The sequence below is a fragment of the Gracilinanus agilis genome, chromosome 2 (assembly GCF_016433145.1).
Source record: "Gracilinanus agilis isolate LMUSP501 chromosome 2, AgileGrace, whole genome shotgun sequence".
Lineage (NCBI taxonomy): Eukaryota > Metazoa > Chordata > Mammalia > Didelphimorphia > Didelphidae > Gracilinanus > Gracilinanus agilis.
Genome location: NC_058131.1, coordinates 609,245,506 through 609,256,105, shown reverse-complemented (window position 1 = coordinate 609,256,105; position 10,600 = coordinate 609,245,506). Strand labels below are relative to the sequence as shown.

Sequence of the window (10,600 nt, the reverse complement as noted above, 5' to 3'; positions counted from 1 at the left end):
CATGATTGTTCCCCTCCTGCACTTGGAGGGCTTGAGTGCGGCATTGCCACTCTTGGGCCCTGATTTTCGCCTCTGTAAAATGAGATTGGACTAAATGACTATAACTTTTCCAGTCCTAAAGTGATGATCTCTTTAAAACGAAAGGCTCCGATTAGTGCTATGCAAGGACACCAATTCTTCCAGAGGGAGCCCAGAGGCCCCATAGTCTAACCAGAACCACAAGAACGCCTTCCACCATATACCGGGCCGGCCAGCAGGCTTAGGGGTTAAGAGACAGAGCAGGTGGAGATGGGGGTGGAAATCCATCCCTTGGAGGCTTGGAGTTGGGACTCCAACATAGATTGTGCGAAGAGAAATACTGTGACTTAAGACTGGAGGACTTGGTTGTAGGCTAAAGGGCTGCATTTTATTGGGAGGCCCTAGGAAGCCTCAAAAAAATTTAAGATAGTGACATGATCAGGATTGTTTTTTAGGAATATTAATTTGGCATCTGTGAAAGCAGGGAGGCCAGTGAAAAGGCAACAATGGGAAGTGCCTGAACTTGGGTGAAGTGCAATAGAGCCAACAATACTTAGCTGCCTTCAGAAAACACGGAATCTGGAAAGGAGGAAATCACTGGCATTGAACACTTCGTTTTTGGTGAGGATCCACTTTAAGATGCCAGTGAGACATTCAGATGCTGACCTAAGTACTGCTGGTACTAGAGCACTTCCTTCAGAAATGAGCGTAGAACTGGATAGTAGGAGCCTCCTTCCAGATCCTGGGTTTCTATTTCGTAGTTTGCCCCAGTGAACCACAAAGCCCTGGAGATCAGCCAGCAGCAGCCTCCCTCCCACAGAATCTCCTGCTTTCACTTTCTTTTTAGGGCTTTAATTATTTGTGGGGGGATGGGAGGTCCCAAGGGCAGGGGGAGAGTATATACCTGCGGGAGCGCGGGAGCGCACGCGCGCGCACATACACGCACACACATATGGTCAGCAGCTGTTCACTTACAACCTCTTTTCAACCATCCACCGAAGGTCTTGGAATGTATTCTCACCGACACCACCACTTATGTATGACCTTACTGTACATAAACGTGGGGCAAAGTTTTTTATTAGCTGTCCTCCCATACGTGGAATTCTCTCATCTGATGGATTCCCAGGCTTCTTCCAAATAACAGCTAAAAGCCCATCTTCTACAAGCAGCCTTTCTCAGTTTCCTTTAATGTTTTTTAAGTTAGTCTCTGTTATGTCTGGTAACATGTTTGTATGTTGTATCACAATTAAGACTATCCCTTAGAAAAAGCCTGTTGGTTCTCCTAACAGTAATGTCTGATACAAAGTAAACGAGGAATCTTTGTTAATTGAACTAAATGATGAGTCAGTAAAAGCGTAGATCATCAAATAGGGTGAAGAAATGGGCTTGAGCTAGAGACTTGAGGAATACTAATACTTAATGGATGGGAAATAGATGATTGATTCAGCAAAAAAAAAAAAAGCCCAAGAAATAGTAGTGAGACATGTAAGAGGAAATCTAGGATAAAGGACAATGTCATTGAAATCAAAGGATAAAGCATCCAGAAGGGGAAGGGTAGTTAATAGTATTGAAAGCTGGAGAGAAGCAGGATTTGAGAACAGAAAAAAATACCATAAATTAACAGTTTAATATCTTTTGCTAATCTTGAAAGAGAATTCAGTAGAGATGAAAAACTCAGATAAAAAAAAAAAACTTTAGTGGTATGACTTTTTAAGGATAGGGTAGACTTGAACATGTTTATAAGGCAATAGAAGCTAACATGTTGACAGAAATATGAGATCAGAATATTCAACTGAGAAGGCTGTCAAGAGCACAAATCGTGGGCAAGAAGTGCCATCCCTTCTTCAAAGGCTGGAGAAAAGAATGGATGACAAGGTAGAAGGGAGTAGAGAATCCATGGCATTTGGGACTTTTATTAAAAGGTCTTTCCAAAGAAAAAACATGATGGGGAATTGGGGGGGGGACTTGGAGAAGTTTGGAATAGCCACTTTTGAAAAGAGCAATAATGAATAAAAGGGCTGCCAAGCAGCAATGAGCCTAGTGGGGATTAGGTAGCAAATATTTAGTGGATATTGTTAAGCAGGAGCAGAAATGGAGAGTGATCACGGGTTGTTTGATTGGCAAGGTATGAGTAGTTGAAAGGCCAAAGGAGCAAAGGATTTGAGATAGGGTATAGTACAGGGGTGGGCAACCTTTTTGACTGTGAGAGCCATAAATGCCACATTTTTTAAAATGTAATTTCGTGAGAGCCATACAGTGCTAAGGGTGCACGCTCCTGTAATAGCGCCTGAAAAAAAACTGACTTTATGGCTCCTGCAGAAAGAGCCATATCTGGCCCTCAAAAGAGCCAGATATGGCTCGAGAGCCATACGTTGCCAACCCCTGGTATAGTGTATAGATTGGTCAATTATAGTCAAGAATGTGGAGGGAAGGGAAGTGAGGCACTGGTTAGCCTGGGAAGCAAAGGGGGCTGAAGGACCTGGTTAGGCTGAATAGATTTAGGAGATACCATGAGAAATGGAAGGATAAGACTATAATCAGAGATAATATTTTAAAGTTCAAGATGACAGGGGTTGCAATTACAGATGATGGTGAACTCAAATAAGTACCCCTGTAAGTGGCAGAGGTCATAAGAAATGTGCCACGTATTATTTTATTACCTAAAGCCCTGTAGCAAAAATAAAGTTTTTGTCTTTTTCTGAATTTAAAGATTGAACTTCAAATTACACATTTCTTATGTTTTGAATTAAGAGAACATGCCTAAATTGGGACATTAATGCATTGCTGGTGAAGTTGTGAACTGATCCAACCATTCTGGCTGGCAATTTGGAACTATGCTCAAAGGGCTATAAAAGAATGCCTACCCTTTGATCCAGCCATATCATTGTTGGGTTTGTACCCCAAAGAGATCATAAACAGACTTGTACAAAAATATTTATAGCCGTGCTTTTTGTGGTGGCAAAAAACTGGAAAATGGGGGTATGTCCTTCAATTGGGGAATGGCTGAACAAATTGTGGTATATGCTGGTGACGGAATACTATTGCGCTCAAAGGAATAATAAACTGGAGGAATTCCATGTGAACTGGAAAGACCTCCAGGAATTGATGCAGAGTGAAAGGGGCAGAGCCAGAAGAACATTGTACACAGAGAACAATACACTGTGGTAAAATAGAACGTAATGGACTTCTGTACTAGCAGCAATGCAATGATCCAGGACAATTCTGAGGGATTTATGGAAAAGAACGCTACCCACATTCAGAGGAAGAACTGCAGGAGTGGAAACACAGAAGAAAAGCAGCTGCTTGAACACATGGGTTGAGGCAGACATGATTGGGGATTTTGATTCAAAACTACCACACCAATGCAATGATCAACAATTTGGAAATAGGTCTTGATCAATGACACATGTTAAAACCAGTGGAGGGGCAGCTGGGTAGCTCAGTGGAGTGAGAGTCAGGCCTAGAGACAGGAGGTCCTAGGTTCAAACCCGGCCTCAGCCACTTCCCAGCTGTGTGACCCTGGGCAAGTCACTTGACCCCCATTGCCCACCCTTACCAATCTTCCATCTATAAGACAATACACCGAAGTACAAGGGTTTAAAAAAAAAACACAGTGGAAATGTGCATCGGCCGGGGCGGGGGGGGGGAGGGCGAGGGGTGAAGGGGAAAGTAGGAACATGAATCACGTAACCATGTTAACTTTTCTAAAAAATGAATATTAATGTTAAAAAAATTTAAAAAAAGAGAGAACATGCCTACTTCAAAAATAGAAGCACCCCACTCCCCTCCCACTCCCCATATACACAGTAACTCAAAGCTCAGGAGATTTACTCATGGCCACCTTGTTTGTGAAAGAACTGAAAGCAAAGTATTGATTGCCCTTCCCTTGAGTATTAATTTGTATATCTAATTAGAAGCAGCAAGAAACTGAGGCTGGACCTGGAGTCAAGAAGAGTTAAATTCAAATCCTTCTTCAGACATTAACTATGTAGCCTTGGTCAAGTGACTTAACCTCCCCAGCTTGTTTTTTTATCTGTAAAATGGAAAATGATAGCACTTGTCTCCAATTCCTGTGAGAAATGACATTTAGACAGCAAGGTGGCACAATGGATAGTGTTGGATTAATACTTGATTAGACCTCCATTCAAATCTGGATTCAGATATTTACTATGTGACGCTAAGCTAAGCTTCTGGCTGCCTGCCTCAGTTTTCTCATCTATAAAGTGGAAATAATAGCAATTACCTCCCAGGGTTGTTGTGTGAGGTTTAAATATTTGTAGTGTTCTGCAAAACCTTTAACTTTAAGTGATACATATATATGCAATTATTATGTCAAGAACCAAAAGGTCATGGTGGGATGAGGAAAAGGAGTACCTCAAAACAGCTCCTATGGGGTTCCTATGGAACAAACCCCTAAAATGAGTTTTGGACATAGAATCCTTTAGAAGGTCAAATTATTAGCTACAAGTAATTTCTAATATTAATTAGGTAGTTGTCTGATGAAACTTATTTTGACACAAAGGAAACTCTTAGCTTGAGGAAGTTTGCCTGACTTTTGGAGAGAGCTCTTGGCTGACTGTAATGACTCATAGCTTCTGTCTTTATCAGGAAAGACTAGATCCCTGTACCTTAGCAGTAAGGTGCAAAGATAAGCAGTAGAAATTCTTGAGAACTCTCATTTAATTTAATCAGTTTGAATTATAACTCTGACACACATTACCAATGTAAGCAGATACTTGAATCATCACTTTAATTTGCTGTGCTTGTTTACTCATCAGTAAAAGTGAGAAGGTTCATCCTACAAAAAATGGTGTTAATGTAAGAAGTACTGCAGATGAACAATTAATCAGACTTAAGCATGATGTGAGAGAGGGAGAAGTCACAGATGATTCAAAAAATGGTGGTATCATTAACAGAATTAGGAAAATTAGAAATAGGAGATTGTATATAGTAGGGACTAAATATGTTTGATCTCAGATATGTTAAGTCTGAAATACTGAATTTCTCTATCCCCAATCATATCTGTGACTTTTGGAGGAGAGAATGGAACATTTATTTAAGCAGAGGAAGAAACTCTTTATCATATCCAGAAGCTTTTCATAATAAAAATACTTACCAACCAACATATTATTTCTACAAGAGATTACCCAGAGCACATCATTGCTACAGATCAAGTAATGTCACTTCTGTTGTTACATATCTTGAAAACATTTAGTCTAAATGATACTTTATGGGCAGCTTGGTAGCTCAGTGGATTGAGAGTCAGGCCTAGAGATGGGAGGTCTTAGGTTCAAATCCAGCCTCAGACACTTCCCAGCTGTGTGACCCTGGGGCAAGTCACTTGCCCACCCTTACCACTCTTCCACCTAGGAGCCAATACACAGAAGTTAAGGGTTTTAAAAAAAAAAGTACAAAAAAAAATAAATGATATTTTACAAAAAATCAGAGATAAATTTAAAATACTGGAATTGTGCAGTGAGAAAGTTGCAATGGCTTTCCAGTGAAGTAATGGTCGAAATGTCCCCCACTTTTGCCAATTCCTGAAACAATAGCATTAGGTCCTGGAAATAAAACTACAAAAATAGGCAGTCATATTTCATAGGAATTATATCAACAAAGGTGCAATAATGTACTTTTATTATCATACTATTTCCATAAACTAAAAAGCAGAGAAACCTTTATTAGCAAAGACTCTTAACCAGAAATCTGTTCCAAAGCCAGAATCTTCCAAAACTGATAGTATAAATATCTTTTAAAAAGCAACTTCTAGGAATGACCTTTAGGATAATATACATTTAGTCCAATTTCTTATACCTTTCTATAAATATATGTAACTTAAGTTATAATTAATGTTCATAATAATGATCCTGAGATTTTTAAGGAGCCCAATCAAAAAACAGATTAAATACCTTTGGGACACTGTACTTACCAAGGTAGGATAGTATCGAATTGTTAGAAATATTTTAGGCAAAAGTTCAAACAAAAATGTTTCTGATAAATCTTGAGTTAACCAGAATTCATTTCTTAGGATACTATAGGTAACCAAGATATTTACTGCTATGCAGTCACTGGCATAAGATACAACAGTCTAAGTCTTTTCTCTCTTTTCCCAGGAATTTTGAGAAATAATGGCTATTATTATACTTCCTTGACCCTACTTTAAAAAGCTTTTATAAACTAAAGTACTATTTCTGATGAAAACTTTTTATTCAAACATTCTAATTAATGTTTCTTCCACAACACTTTAAAATTCCTTTTTCAACACCTTCTGTCAATACTGTAAGTATTATTTCTTAAATTATGACAAGGCAACCAAACAGGGTAAAAAGGTGTATAAATTTTGTTATAATGAATCATTAGCTTTAAAAAAAAAAGAATGTCATATATAATTTTGCCTCTTTTACTTTAAATATGCTGGAATAGTTGTATTCATGATAGTTTAATAAAGCCCCAAATATAAATGAATAATACAAAGGAAGTAATATTGTGACAGTGAGTAGGATGTTATGCAGACCTCTGAGATATATCAATAAAACTACAAAGTAGTTTTATTCCAGGTATTTGGTAGCTAAGTATCAGGACTATGCCCTATTTCTTATTGTGTAGCACTATAAATGAAATGTTTTAACCGATCTCTATTTAGTAAATCATTATAATCATCTCATTCTCTGGAACACAGAACATCATTCCAACCTCCCCAAAAGAGATTACATGCACAGTTTAAATGATGAAGCATCCAGAATTAGGTAACTTTCCTTTTTCACATTTTACATTATTGCAGATTTATTTATATAAAATTCCAACTTATAGTTTATAAGTTCTACTATGTAACCACAATACTATACTACTACAAAATAACCATTTCTTTAAATGGATTCCAGATCTTAGGTAAGCAGATAAATGCTTTTCAACACTTAGAAACATTTTTTAATGCAATTCCAAATGCCAATCACAAGGTATCTGTTTGTGGTTCCCCAAGATTCCAAAACCAAAGATACAAATCCAGTTTTCATATTTCCTGAAAACAGTTATTTGAATTAATAAAAGGTTTAGCAAGAATACTGACCAGGCCCACATGGATCAACTCACCCATCCAACTGACAAAACAGTAAAAAAAAAAAACCAAAAAACTTCAACTGTCCTTAACAAGTAAGGATCTTTGAATTTATAAACTACTGAAAGACTATCAGCCAAACAAGCTGATTTATGAAATTATACAAGTGAAAGCACAAGTAGCTGCTTAAATATATATATATATATATATATATATTTTACAAGTAAAGTCCTGTACTCTTCTCCCTAGAGTTATATGAAAATGAAACACTTCCCATTAATTTTTTATAGCCTGATGATAATCATGCACATTTTCTTATCTTTCCTAAGAAACTAAAATGTTTCTTGTATATTAAAATTATGAACATTCATAACACACTACTATCATTAGCAGCTAGTTAGTTATGTCTTTCAGGTTAGTCTGTTTATTAGCTGAATTATGTATAAAATATTATTTCTGGTATTTGTCCATCTTCTATTGATGTACCATTATTATTGCCAGGAGAACTAAAGAATGAAAATGTTGTTTTGCTTGCAGCAGGTGTTTCATGTACAACTTTCTTCAATCCTTTAGTGCCATAGTGGGAATCTGGACCCTAAATCAGGAAAAAAAGTTTGTCAGCAAATAGCTAGTAAAAATGAACTTCGTCTGGCATTCTAATTATGATTGCTTTACTGCTGCCTAATACTTTTAAGCATAAGCCAAAGGGCATTTGTAGTCATTAAAAAAATTTGCTGAGAATTGTGACTTCCAGATGAAATTACCAGACTTAATAAAAAGCCTCTTCTCAGAAATAGGAAGAGAGAACCTATGGAAATTTTTTTTTTGCCTTCTTGTCAATTTAAAATGAAGGATACCCTCCTGATGGGTCATAGTATTTGTTTCTAGTTTTCTCCCCAAAACAGAAAAGGAATAATTTTATCCTCTCTTTTTTTCCATCTACAAAGACTACACTATTCAGGAATACCGGTTTAAAAATGTTTAAAAGCTTCCAATAAAAATAATAGTCACAACAATTTAGCAGTGAGCCCAGATTAATTTTTAAAATAAAATATTCTTTTAAGAAAAGGTCTTACTTTGAGTGTTGCACAGGCTGTATAGCAGACATTGGGTAAGATTTCTATAGGTTCTTTGAACATAACTCTGAAAGTGTTAGCTGTCCCATCACAACTAAATCCAGTATCATTTTGTCCCAGAGTTTGTTTTTTTTCATATTCAATTATCTGTAATAAGAAAAAATTAGATATAAGCTACTATAGGGAGGCAATAAAAAGTTCTCAAAGAAAGAATGAGTGGTTATACCTATTTTCATAACTAAGTGTTAAAACTAGGCAACTCTCTATTTTTAAATTCTTTTTATACTTCAAAAACAAAAAAGAATTTTATTAAGTCAAAGATGGTTAAGTAACTAAAGTGTTTATATATTCTAAGGGCCTTTTGAAAGTAGGCACCAGTGGGTCATAGGAAGGACAGTGAATACACACGGTTAATAAAAGTATTTAGTGGTCCTTTGAGGAGATGATTTTTATTATTGTATAATGGTTATCCACTTAAAGAATTTCCCTTACTTTTTATAATAAGTCTTTTGAAAATGGAAAACATAATTGTTCTGTAACTGTCAGAGATGTTTCACATTTATCTGTCCCCAAGAAGCATGAAGTAATCCAAATGAGATCTTTTTCTTATTGCTTTGGTTTTTGGTTCTCAGGCAATTTTTTTTTGTTTTGTTTTGCCATCAGGTGCTACTTGGTGCCATATGTTTATATACTGGATGATGACAGTATCTGGGCACTTCAGGAATTAAGTAAACCAGAACCATAAAGGCTATTTTAAAAAGCAACAACATTAAGTGGGAATAAGTCAAGTTGATAGGAATGTATCAAATACCTACTACTTTTGTCAGGCATTGTGCTAAAGTTCCTCCCTGCCTTCAAAGACCTCACAGTCTAACTGGGAAGATAACACATAACCAACTATCTTCAAACAAGTCATATTCAGAAGAGAGGGGAAAGGCTTCTTACAGAAAGGGGGATTTTAGCTAGGATCTGAAGGAAGTCAGGAGATAGAAATGAAGAGAATTCCAGGCATAGGGGAGAGTCAATGAAAAAGCAGAGAATAAAAAGATGGAGGAACACCAAGGAAGTTAGTATTACTTAATCAGAGAATATAGAGGAGAATAAGGCATAAGAAGACAAGGAAAGGAAGAAGGGGACAGGTTATGAAAGGCTCAAAAAGCCAAATAAAGGATTTTATATTTGATTCAGGAGGTAATTAGATTTAACTGATTAGGAAGTAGGGTATGTGGCATGATCAGCCACATACACATACACACACATCCTAGAAAGAAGGATGGTAGTACTCCTAGACCAGTGATGGGCAAACTACAGCCCGTGGGCCAGATGTGGGCCCCCTGAAATGTTCTATCTGGCCTAGGAACATTATTCCTAATCTGACGAATACAATAAGTAGGATACAATACAATGAAACTTCAAAAGAGTTGCCTTAGAAACAGAATGACAGATGAGCATTTCCTTTCCTTTGGCCCCCTCTTTAAAAAAGTTTGCCCATCACTGCCCTAGACAATAGTAAGGAAAGTTAAGAAGATGGAAGGGTATTGAGGGAAACACATTCTTGTTGGAGGCACTACCATTTACTTAGTCCACTATATCTTCAGCTTACCCTTCCCTTTCATATCCAATCAGTGTCTTATTTTCCTTAACATACTGTAAAACTCAACTCTATGAGGGCAAAAACAATGTTTAATTTAAATTTCACATACCTATTAAAATTCTCTGAAAACACTAAATACTTTAATAAATGTTGAACAAATGTATCTGGTTTGAAGGAAATCAGAGAAAGACAGGTGGCATTTCAAAAAAAAAACAAAGCCGGGGTGAGGGGAGACATTATACAATTATAGCTCTGGAACTAAAAAGGACCTCAGAGGTCATCTAGTCCAAATCCTTCATCTTATGAAGGAAACTGAGGTCTAGAAAATATCCTGAGCAAAGATACAGGCATGGTAATGGTAAATAAATACAGTTTTCAAGAGTGTATTTTGTGAGTGTATGGTTAATCAAAGATAAAGTTGGGAAAATGCTGGGATTCCATTGTAAAGTGATGAAGCTATGCTTAAACTATTTTACAAGTAGCCATCGCCTAATTTTTAATCAGGGAATCTTGACTGAACTGAACTTTAGAAAAAAATTACCTGGAAATTACACAAAATGGACCAGAGAAAGGGAACAGTTTGGAGGTTATTCCAAGAGTCTAAGCTAGAGATAACAAAAAATTTAACTACAGGGACAAGAAGAGGAATGAAAAAGGAATAGATATAAAAAATGAAAATAATTGAAGGATTATATGTAAGAGGGATTAAGTTTGTTCTTTGTTGCTACAGAGGATCCAATTAGGAGAGATAGCTATAAAATAGAAATTTAAAAAATAAGAGGAAGGAAGGAAGGAAGGAAGGAAGGAAGGAAGGAAGGAAGGAAGGAAGGAAGGAAGGAAGGAAGGAAGGAAGGAAGG

The 10,600-nt window shown here is 36.8% G+C and overlaps 1 protein-coding gene across 1 annotated transcript in view; it reads right to left on the bottom strand.

Moving 5' to 3' along the window:
• Positions 1-5,638: 5,638 nt before the first annotated feature.
• The window catches only part of BTBD1 (BTB domain containing 1), a 36,827-nt gene continuing 31,865 nt past the window's right edge, over positions 5,639-10,600 (bottom strand). The window contains exons 7-8 of the mRNA XM_044665481.1: positions 8,149-8,295; positions 5,639-7,667 (exon numbers count right to left, since the gene is read on the bottom strand). Coding sequence (XP_044521416.1) covers positions 7,509-7,667; positions 8,149-8,295 — 306 coding nt within the window. The 3' untranslated portion in view covers positions 5,639-7,508. The remainder of the gene's footprint in view (positions 7,668-8,148; positions 8,296-10,600) is intronic.